General features: G+C 45.6%; 1 protein-coding gene across 2 annotated transcripts in view; it reads left to right on the top strand.

Moving 5' to 3' along the window:
• CYFIP2 (cytoplasmic FMR1 interacting protein 2) overlaps nucleotides 1-11150 on the top strand; it is a 41918-nt gene that overhangs the window by 11903 nt on the left and 18865 nt on the right. For both annotated transcript variants that reach the window (XM_009877390.1, XM_009877389.1), the window contains 13 exons: nucleotides 1846-1963; nucleotides 2814-2933; nucleotides 3554-3679; nucleotides 4424-4590; nucleotides 4865-5012; nucleotides 5346-5499; nucleotides 6044-6200; nucleotides 6946-7042; nucleotides 7604-7680; nucleotides 8660-8768; nucleotides 9110-9229; nucleotides 9910-10109; nucleotides 10610-10697. In XM_009877390.1, the coding sequence (XP_009875692.1) occupies nucleotides 1846-1963; nucleotides 2814-2933; nucleotides 3554-3679; nucleotides 4424-4590; nucleotides 4865-5012; nucleotides 5346-5499; nucleotides 6044-6200; nucleotides 6946-7042; nucleotides 7604-7680; nucleotides 8660-8768; nucleotides 9110-9229; nucleotides 9910-10109; nucleotides 10610-10697 (1681 nt within the window). The remainder of the gene's footprint in view (nucleotides 1-1845; nucleotides 1964-2813; nucleotides 2934-3553; nucleotides 3680-4423; nucleotides 4591-4864; nucleotides 5013-5345; nucleotides 5500-6043; nucleotides 6201-6945; nucleotides 7043-7603; nucleotides 7681-8659; nucleotides 8769-9109; nucleotides 9230-9909; nucleotides 10110-10609; nucleotides 10698-11150) is intronic.

Raw genomic sequence — 11150 nt, 5'->3', positions numbered from 1 at the left:
CAGGAACTAACCTGCAGTCTCATTTCTCTGCTTCTCTTTGCTCATCCCCTTCCATCCCGGAGGGTCCAGATTCTGCCCAACATGTGACTCACCCAGTCACGACCCTCCCCTGCCCTTCTAAAGGCTGGTTGAAAAGTGCCGATTAATTGTTCACCAGAAATTTGAAAACAACACAGCAAAGCTTCCTGAGCAAAAGTTTTTCGGATAAAACAGAAAAAAAAATGGAAAAAAACCCAATTAAAATTCTACAAAATGTGAATTGAAAGAATATTTTGATAACTCAATTTACAATGGAAAAATTGTCTAAAAGTATGCACCTTTTTATCCCAAATGATTCAGAAAGCACATTTCAACGAAACGTGTGTCAGCTGCATTCATTTTCTCATCTCAAAACCAGGGTAGCTTGCGAGCTGTTTACCTGTGCACAATTTTAATGTCTGTCTTGAACTCTGTCTTACCAGGTCTGTGTGCCGTGCCTTACTAACCAACGTTTCTTCCTCACTCACTTGCGTTCCCAGCAAATTGCATGGGATTCCCAGCACTAACTCTGTCAAGGTGGTTCCATATAATCCCCATTTCTTACTAATATTGTTCTTGTTGCTTTCTTTCCCTCCTTGACTCCATGAAAATGGAAGTAATTGGTGTTTTTCCTGCATGGCGCTTTGTTTCTGCACTGTGGACTAGGCTGTGTGTGGCATTTTTCGGCGCGGGCCATTCCGCCAAACCTGCCGATTGTCCGGTGCGGAGCACAGGACATTGGAAACGGGTAAGAGTCGAGCGATGGGACTGTGGGAGGATGGATTTCTCAAGGGATGACATGATCCAGCACTTTCAGGGCCTTCCGCCACCACAAACATGGGCAGCAGGTGCCTCACAGTTACCTATAGGAATATGTCTTCATGTCTGTGTTCATATCAGAGTCAGGTTTCTCACCTTCCTTTTGTACAGCCAATCTAGACTGGAGAAGATGACTGTCTTAAGGTGGACAATTATTTAGGAGGGGAAAAAAGCAAGATCTGAACATTTATATTGTGATGACAGAATAAGACATGAGAGTCTGACTGACACACAGGTGCTTGCAGAAAGCACTTTTGATGGAGCCGTTCTGGTTCTATGCTTGTGGCTAATACAGAATTGGGAAAAAGTAGATGTTAAGTTAAATTAAATAGACCTGATTTGCACCCTTTTTTCGTACGACTGGGCCTTTTTTGCTTCTTTTAGGATGTCATTACATATGACTAAATGCAAATTAAAGACTATTTCATTTAATCATATTCTGCTCATTGCTTATACACAGTGTTCACTGATCTGGTCATGAGAGCCAGAAACAGAAAATAGAGTGGGAGGGACATTCCCTTGCTGGCCCCTTGCAGGGTCTTTCCTTGCAGGAGAAGGCAGCATGACACAGCTATTTCAGACCTAGAGGGATGGCATCTAAGGAGATGATTATCCCTAGATTTAGCAGAAGGGATAGAAACAATGCTGGGTCTTTGCAGTTCATCCTTCCCTGAAAGCTTGTCCAGTGGTGGCCTGGGAAGGAGCCGTCTCTGCCCGGGGATGTAGGTGAGCCCAACATGGAGAGCAGCCTTCAGGGCAGATGGAGCTGAGCTGTTCACGCTGGAAGGAGAGGCAGGTGTCCCTGTCATGCTGTGTGAGACCACCTCTGGAAGACCTCACACACCAGGGGACATGAGAGAGCCAACACAGGCTGACATATGCCCTAAAGGTGACATGTCTTGAGCACGTTGAAGTGAAAAGAGCAGTTGAGCACAAGGCTTTGTCCCTGGGGGTATCTTGAGCGGAGGCCCATGTCCTCTGCTTGAAACTCTTGCTTTTTTTGCCCAGGTGGACGTGCACTCAGAGCAGTATAAGTCCTCAGTACAACATCTGTGAGCAGATGGTCCAGATCCGAGATGACCACATCCGCTTCATCTCAGAGCTCGCTCGCTACAGCAACAGCGAGGTAAGCTCAGCGGGCAGCTGCCCTAATCAGGCTCGTTAGACAGATGAGGTTGGGAGAGGACAAGCATGCCAGGAGTATGGTCTGCCAAGGACATATATTGAGGAGGGAAAAAACTACTTAAGTGGTGGAACAAACCAGTTCTCAAGTTATGGAAGGCCCCTGCAGGCACAAAATCATGTGCACCAGAAGATCTCCTGCAACAGCTTCTCCTCTTTGGCCACAGCCTTGTTGAAATGTGAAAAAGAAGAAAATTTGCAACTAAATGCTTATTTTCGGCCAGATGGCAGAACACCCAAGACTTGCAAATGGGTCTTTTCTGTTATACAGAGCTTTGGTCAGGGCTTCAAGGAAAGTTCACGAGTGCATCTCTGTTCTTTTCATTTCTGACTGTCAGTGACTGGTTTTTTGCAAATATGTGATCCTCATTCATCATCATTAGTTTAATGAATTGTCAGCATTCTCGGCTCTTTTCTTCTTGGCATTCTTAAGTGTTTATTTGAACTTTAAATCAGTAAAGGACTCTCAAGGATTTCCGTAGTATTAGACCATCAAAAAGGAATGGGAAATTGGAATGAAAACAGCCAGTTATTTGCTCAGAGATGACATATCAGACTCATTTTTCTGTAGGAAATAAATTGACTGCCTGGGTAAAAAGAGCCTGGCCAAGTTATAGCCCTTTTCCTGAGGGACTATATATATCCACCGCTCAAATTTAGCTTGATTGTAAGGTCATGGGGAATTGATTTCAGTTGGGATTTGAGAGAAAGAGATCTGTGGCTGCTGTTTGGCTCAGTGAAGTCTCTGCAGCAAGTTGCTGAGTGTAGTCCTTGCGCGATGTGATGTTCTCCAGGTGGTCACTGGCTCAGGACTGGACAGCCAGAAATCAGATGAAGAATACAGGGAGCTCTTTGATCTTGCTTTACGGGGATTGCAGCTGCTGTCCAAGTGGAGTGCCCACGTCATGGAAGTGGTGAGTGTGCAGTGTCCTCCTTTTCCCAGCTGAGCATGAACTTTTTAACATGGCTTGTAACAAAGACTGTGGAAAGGTGAGCTTACTTTCATGCCACCTGACTTTAAGCTATTAACAAATACACTAAGATCAGGCAGCTAATGACCCTGAACACTTTCAGTACCACATAGAGAAAGAGAACTTGATCATCTTACCCTGGACCTGAACTGCCCTTTGCAGGTGCTGGGGTGTCCCCACTGATGTTAGAGGGGGACTGGGTGACTGTTCTCCTAACCTGAACTCCTTGGTAAAGTACTGAAAGCAGATTGGGATGAGTCTGGGTCTTGAGCAGCTAAAACTGTACTTCAGATGATAATGGAAATTCTTAATTTGGAAAATTTCGACCACATCTCAACACAAGTCCATAGATACCAAAAGCCCAGTATGACTGCAACCTCCCAAATAAACAAAAACAATATTCAGTGCAGTGATAATAAAGCCAGGAAGAAGCACAAAGTCTCCCAGAGGAACGTCAACAACTGTAGTAGTGTCTAGGGAGTATTTTCCTGGGCCCTCTTCAGTCTTTCCAGTCTGGCTTCTTACTCACTGCGATGTTGACAGCGTCTCTTTCCATTTTCTAGTACTCTTGGAAGCTGGTTCATCCCACAGATAAATTCTGTAATAAAGATTGCCCAGGAACAGCAGAAGAGTATGAGAGAGCCACCCGGTACAATTACACCAGTGAAGAGAAGTTTGCCTTTGTAGAGGTAGGTGCCAGCTGCACAAGAGTGAAAATCAGTGAGGGTTGGTTTCCTGACCATGTTCTTCAGGCCAGGGGAAGAGGAGGGAAGGGCATCTCACCATACTTAGCCAGTTCCTCATCCCTGTGGCCAACGTTAAGGGCTTAAATGCTTCCACATCCCACAGTGCGACTTGGAGCAAGACCTGGAACTACATTCAGGCACTGTGCCAGCACAAGAGATTTTCAGCTAGTCCCCAGGACCTGTCAACTCTCAGTTCAGCTATCTGTGGACAGTGGGAATAGTCCTCCAAGCCTACCCCTCACACCTTCATCTTGCCTTACACAGTGGCTTGGACACGCCTTAATTTTGTAGGTCACTCCTTCCCGGGAATTGTCACTGTACCCTAATGCAAGGAAGCCTGTGCCCTGGTGTGGGTGGAGAGCTGTGCAAGCCACGCAGCTGCACCCACGTGTGGAGCACATGCAGTTCCCTGGGACTGTGTGTTATTACAGATATCAAGAGATCAGAAGTGGAAATAGAGCCTGCCAAGAGACGGGCCATTTGCAAGAAACTGGTGGTGTAAATGCTCTCCTCAGCTTGTTGTGAACTGTAAGGCAGCTAACACCAAAAAAACTACCCACCTAATTACTGGACCTAAGCTACCCGAGTAGAATTGGTTTACTCCCAAATTCTCTTAATGCTGGATTTATGGACCTCTTCATACAGTGGAAAAATAGCAAATAGATCTGGTTTTAATTTTTGCTTCAGGTAATTGCCATGATCAAAGGTCTTCAAGTGCTGATGGGCCGGATGGAGAGTGTCTTTAACCAAGCCATCCGCAACACTATCTATGCAGCCCTGCAGGACTTTGCCCAGGTGACCCTGCGGGAGCCACTCAGGCAGGCTGTCAGGAAGAAGAAGAATGTTCTCATCAGGTCAGTCTGTCCTTGAATGTAATGCAAACCCCATGTCTTTGTGTAGCATTTGTACTACATAAGCACATGGCCCTGCATACACCTCAGAGCATACAACAAGCCAACATACCTTGGCCAGCAGCACTTTCTGAGGTAACTTTTGGGCAAGACTCCTCCAATAACAATAGTGTATGTCCCCACCACAGATATTTTTCCTCCTATATGTGCACAGCAGTGAATATTTTCATCTTGAAGTAGAATCAAGCTTAAGCTGTCCCTTTCCCACTCACTCCAGCGTCCTTCAGGCAATTCGGAAGACAATCTGTGACTGGGAGGGAGGTCGAGAGCCTCCAAATGATCCTTGCCTGAGAGGTGAGAAGGATCCTAAAGGCGGATTCGATATTAAAGTCCCACGACGAGCAGTAGGACCATCAAGTACGCAGGTACGTAAATGTCCGTCTCCTGTGTGTGGAATTAATGCTCTTACACCCATGCAGGAGTCTTCCATGCTGTGAATCAGCAGCTGTTTCCACGGTTTATTTGTGTCTTCACACTGTTGATTGTTAAATGTTGCTTTGGTGCCAAATTTGTTGTATAGTTCCCAAAGCCTCCTTTTTAAGGGTGTAATTATTTCTAGCTCAGAAAGATAGTGGCTTATGGGTGCAGGGAGTAGGAGCCACCTGGGAGAAGTGTTATTTTTTGTTGCAGAGCACTGTGGCCTTGTGTTGCAGTGTCTCACTGCAGAGTGCTAACTGCCTGTCAACTTTCTTTCAAAGCTTTACATGGTGCGGACCATGCTGGAATCCCTGATAGCAGACAAGAGTGGCTCAAAGAAGACCCTAAGGAGCAGCTTGGATGGGCCCATAGTCTTGGCCATTGAGGAGTTCCACAAGCAGTCCTTCTTCTTCACCCACCTCCTCAACATCAGCGGTGAGGTTATGGCAAGGGGAGGCTTGAATCCAACTCTTGCATGCTCAGAAAGGCAAGGGTAGAGCCGCTTTGCTCCTCATTGACCTATGCAGAAGATTTTCCTTGATTTTTTCCCAGATGTCCTACTTTTGCCAGATTCAGGTGTTTTTCTAGGTAGTAATCATTATGTGAACAGGAATGAGCCAGCAAACAGTCACAGGTGGTAGATTTTCTAGGACCAGAATTTTCTTTTGGTCCAGACAAATTTCTGAGCTACTGGGCACAGAAGAAATCTTCCAGAGTAATCAGGAGCCATTGAAATGTTCTGCTTGGAGCTCTAGAGCAAAAGCAATGATCCCTTTTTTCTTCTTCCATCACAAAATGCTCAGACGCCATGGCACATGGTCTGGGTTTAAAAACAGAGACATCCTAGAAAAAAGTTCCGTACCCAAAACTAGTCCAACATGAGGCTGCAGCAAGTGCCTGTTGTGCAATTCCGTGATGGCCATTCCCGTGGGGGTAACATGGGTGCCCTCTGGCTGGGGGGATCTCCTCTGTGTTTCAGAAGCACTGCAGCAGTGCTGCGACCTGTCCCAGCTCTGGTTCCGCGAATTCTTCCTGGAGCTGACCATGGGCCGCCGCATCCAATTCCCCATCGAAATGTCCATGCCCTGGATCCTCACGGACCATATTCTGGAAACCAAAGAACCCTCCATGATGGAGTAAGAGCTGGCGGGCTCTGCTGGGATTGTGCACGCGCTGTGGTTTGGGAGTTTGTTTTGGAGAAGGGCAGGCTGGTGATGAACAGTCTTTTTGATGTGGGAGGGAAAATGGATGTTTCTTGACTTGCTGTCACATGAATGTGCGCTGTGCGAACACCTCGTTAGCAGACGCACACGGGTGGCTTCCTGGCACTTACTTGTGCATCATAAACCAGCAGTTGGCAACTCTGTTCGGGTGTGGGCACAACTTGGTGGTACCATCATCTGCATGCAGCAGTCAGACAGATCGTGAAACCAAAGGGATGTGTGCCCTGGCTAAGGCTCCTAAACATGGGTTTTTACATATGTGATAAGAGATGAGAGGAATTGCTATTGTGTAAATGTAACGATGTTCATAATGTCCTCCTCATTAGGAAAAATGTTTTCTATTTTACAGCCATAGTCAGAGCACTCTGTGAAGTGAAGGCAGGATGAGAGCTTTTTTAAGGGCACAGAAGGAGCAAGTGTTGATGGAAGAAGTCACAGTTAGCTCAAATCCAGATCTGTTCTAGCTGCTTCCAGCAGGACACAAGGAGAGAGAGCTTGTGGCAGGGCGAGGCTGGAAGGGCTAGAGGAAGGGGAGGTGATAGGAGTGAAGCCAGAGAAAAGCTATTTTTTGCACTGAGCAGGGTGCATGCACTGGCTGCCACTTTTGCTGATATGCTCCAAAGTTAATTTAAGATATGGTCTGTCTTCTTGCCCTCAGGTATGTTCTCTACCCATTGGACCTCTATAATGACAGTGCATACTATGCCTTGACCAAGTTCAAAAAGCAGTTCCTATACGATGAAATTGAAGCTGAAGTAAGTTCCCTTCTTCTTTATTTATAGAAGTTGCTCACTGGGGTAACACTGCCTTGTTTGACAGCCCCACCCAGCAGCTCAGTAAATTCTTTACAGGCATCTCCTGAAAACAATACCCAATAAGAATGTTTGCAAAAGATCAGAATTTCCAGAGAGCTTAGAGACTCTGCTGATTAAGGGCTTCAGCTTAGCTGTACCCATGGGGAACTGTGGAAGTCAAAGGCTCTCAAACACTGGGAATGTGGAATAGTCTTGTCTGATGGGTGGAGCGTTAGGAGACATCAGAGGAAAATGAGAAACTGGAGATCTCTGAGTGAGAAGGGTGACTGGGAATGGGGCACCAGGACCTGTAAGAACATGCAGAAACTATAAGGGAGAAACGTGACTCTAATTTCCTGCTTTCTTTCAGTGTGTGAGAACTGCAATACGGTTTTTATATAGCGTGACATATATGTATGTATTAAATTAGAGCTCTGTGTTGAGTTGTATTAATCTTGCATGCATAGGAAGGAGCTGCCATGGTGGTGACACCCTCACAAAGTCTTTTTTTTTCTCCCCCAGGTGAATTTGTGTTTTGATCAATTTGTGTACAAGCTGGCAGATCAGATCTTTGCCTATTACAAAGCAATGGCTGGCAGGTAGGAGAACCTGACTGTTAATGACTGAGGATATGGCTACATCCAAATCGCCACTAACCAAAAAGTTCCCTTCAGGGAGCAGCTGCTGCAAGTAAACATGAGATAGATCACCCCTGTTCCACAGAGCTGGCTGTCCCTGTTAGACCAGTGTAGATGGGGCAAATTAATTAATCATGGCAAGGAAAGATAGTTAAAAGTGAAAAACTAATAACTGGCATCCTAAGTAGCTGTCTGAGTACAATTTCTGAGAGCAGCAGAAAAACAAACTGAGCCTACTGTCCTTGCTTGACTTATGTTTTTGTACCAGCCAGATGAGTAGAAGCCCCTCATCTCTACAAAACATGAGTATGCACTTGTCCTCGCCCTAGTAAAGCAGCAGGACTTGTAAAAGCCAGAAGGGTACTCAGTGTCTTAGTTCACACATCAGACCAGTTGACTGTAGGACTTCTGCAGAGTCTTTTGCTCCCTTGTGGAGAGACAGTCCCCTTTTGAAATTTCCTTTTTACCACTTTAAAGAACACAGATGAACTCTAGTGAGAGTCCTCCACTCATGGCCCCAAAGGTGACACAAGATCTGATGTAACTCGGCAAAGAGCTTTGTCTCAAGATTACATTTGGCCTTAGAGGAGGAGACTAGTCACCATCACAGACCAAATGTTCCCAGAGCAGATCTTTAAGGAGGGAGCAGACCTGTGGGACTATCCCAGTGCCAGGCACTAGTGATATTTTTCAGCACAATCTTCTGTCTTTTTTTAATGTTCGAGATGTAAAAGCCAAGACTGATGGACAAGAGCATAGCAGTCCTGAGGTAACAACCACTGCCCTGTGATTTAGTCACACAAACAGAGTTATTAGTATGTGGAAAATTCTTGGCATTCAGAGGAAGGCAACAAGAAGGGTGAAAACAACTCTAGGACAGATCCAGAGAGAAACTGATAATGAGTGTTTCTGTTTTCCTGACACCGCTTCCTTTTTTCAGTGTTTTATTGGACAAACGTTTCCGGGCTGAATGTAAGAATTATGGGGTGATTATTCCATACCCACCATCCAATCGCTATGAAACACTGCTCAAGCAGAGGCATGTCCAGGTACAGTGCAAGCAATAGACTCCAGTACTCATAGCTCTTGATCTATTACTTTTTTGTTGGTGTCTGGCATCCTAGTGCTGGGCTCAAATCAAGGTGGGTGCTGGAATGGAAGAGTTGAACCTGTTTCTGGCACGCTGCGCTCAGGGCATGGGGCCCGAGAGGAAAATGAGTTATGCTCCACATTTCCCTCCTTCCCTCTTAAGTAATCTCAACCAAGGTGTTTGCATCACTGCTTTCAACAGACTTGGATGTTTGGTTTTAATTTGTGTCTGTCAGAGGAAAACAATAAAATGCATTTTCTTCATCTGTATGTAACATGCAAATATGTTTCCTTTTCCTAGTTGCTGGGTAGGTCAATTGATCTGAACAGGCTCATAACCCAGCGTATCTCAGCGGCGATGTACAAATCGTTAGACCAGGCTATTAGCCGCTTCGAGAGCGAGGACCTGACTTCCATAGTGGTAAGAACTGTTATTGAGAGAATAATACACTGGTGTGGATACACAGGCAGCTGTTTCCACCTTCAAGTCCCACCTACATTAGGTTTTAGCCAGCCATGTATTCTCCTTTATGCTGCAGAGTCTCTATTATTTCTATTTATGCAGCTTTAATTGCATTATTATTGGACCACTAAGTTTCTGCATAAATCATAACGTGACAGGCAGCAGTTAGATTTTGCAGAGCTCATATAAGAGAGCCCTGTAACCTGGGAGAAGGAAATCTCTAATTCCCCTGTTGGATGAAGGTGGCTGAGACATCATTTGTCCATGTGCAGGAGTTGCTGTCTTTGGTATGTCACAAGAGCATCAGAGTCAAGTAGTGTAAAATCACCAGTTTCCACCTTTGAAAGGATTCTGATGTGAAAGCCAGTCAGTGCTCAGGGGGGAGCAAATTAATTTTGCTTCCCACAGGTTTAGGAGATGCTGCACCAGGGCTCCCTTTAAGTCGAAGTGCAATTGGCCTTGGCCACTGAGTTCAACTGATGTCTTTAGCAAATGCTAAAGACATCAGTTGAACACATCCTCACCTGGAAAGTTCTGTGTGGGTCTGGATATAAAATAATTCCCCTAGCAATTAAATCAGCTGTTTCTATCATCATCTTGGTAATATGTTGCATTTGCTGCTGCTTTATGCATTGCAGGAGCTGGAGTGGCTCTTGGAAATAAATCGCCTGACGCACAGGTTGCTGTGCAAGCACATGACTTTGGACAGCTTTGATGCCATGTTCCGGGAGGCCAACCACAACGTCTCCGCGCCCTATGGGCGCATCACCCTCCACGTCTTCTGGGAGCTCAACTTCGATTTTCTACCCAACTACTGCTACAATGGATCCACCAACAGGTGAGGAGAAAATGCAAGGCAGGGGGCACCTGGAGATCCCGCTTTCCTTTCTAAAATGTCAAACCTGCCACATAAAATTCACATGCATTGTGGAGAGGTTTTCATTCCCTATGACATGCAACAGTTACAGTTAAAATGTAAGTTAAAGCCCACTAACTCCCCCGGTCTTGAAAATGTTAGTAACAAATTCACTCAACAAAGTTGGACAGTGTTTGTGAGCAGCTGAGCTAGTTTGGTTTAGAGAGTTGGTTTACTGAACAGCAAAGCTGCGGTAGCTACTCCTGTATGGATTTCTTGCCTGCCCCAAATGAGAAGAACCCCCACTTTTGGTAGATTAAACTGATATGGTTTACACCACCAATAGATTGGGGTAGGAGTTTGCATTCCGCTTCGTGGAGCTCAGGTGATGAATTGCTAATGAGGCTGCAACAGTTCATCCCAGGCTGTGCAATTAACTGGGCTCTGGCCACTTTCCTTCCCATCTCCCGTGCCTGCCACAGGTTTGTGAGGACAGCGATCCCGTTCACACAGGAACCCCAGAGGGACAAGCCAGCCAATGTTCAGCCGTATTATCTCTACGGATCCAAGGTCAGTAAATGAGCCACAACAGGCAGAAGGTTGGAAGTATTTATTTAGGAAGAAAGAAATGCAAGAACTAGTTCATTGGTAATATGGCGGGTGCAAATGAGCAAGGTCATGTTGCTGTGTGAAGCCAAAAAGCCATGCAGGAAGCAGACTCAGTGTGCTATTGCTTTCCCATAGTCTTCTCTGTAACATGCCTGTGTTAGGGGGTGCTGACGCTGCTCTGTGCTTGGTGTCGGCACTGAGACCAAGTCACATCCATCTAAATGCGCAGAGGAGAGTGAGTTGGAGCTTCGAAGCAGTGCTCATCCCCACTTCAGGAATCCCATTTGTAGTTCGAAATGGGAATTGCTAAAATACTTGTGTGTGCAAATACAGACTACTTAACACTGACAAAAAGCTCTTTTGTCAGACTGTGATGACTGTTTATACAGGCATTATGAGAGCTTGAGGTGTGAT

This window comes from Apaloderma vittatum, unplaced genomic scaffold (assembly GCF_000703405.1).
Source record: "Apaloderma vittatum isolate BGI_N311 unplaced genomic scaffold, ASM70340v1 scaffold33829, whole genome shotgun sequence".
Taxonomy (NCBI): Eukaryota; Metazoa; Chordata; class Aves; order Trogoniformes; family Trogonidae; genus Apaloderma; species Apaloderma vittatum.
This window is presented reverse-complemented; position numbering and strand designations above follow the sequence as displayed.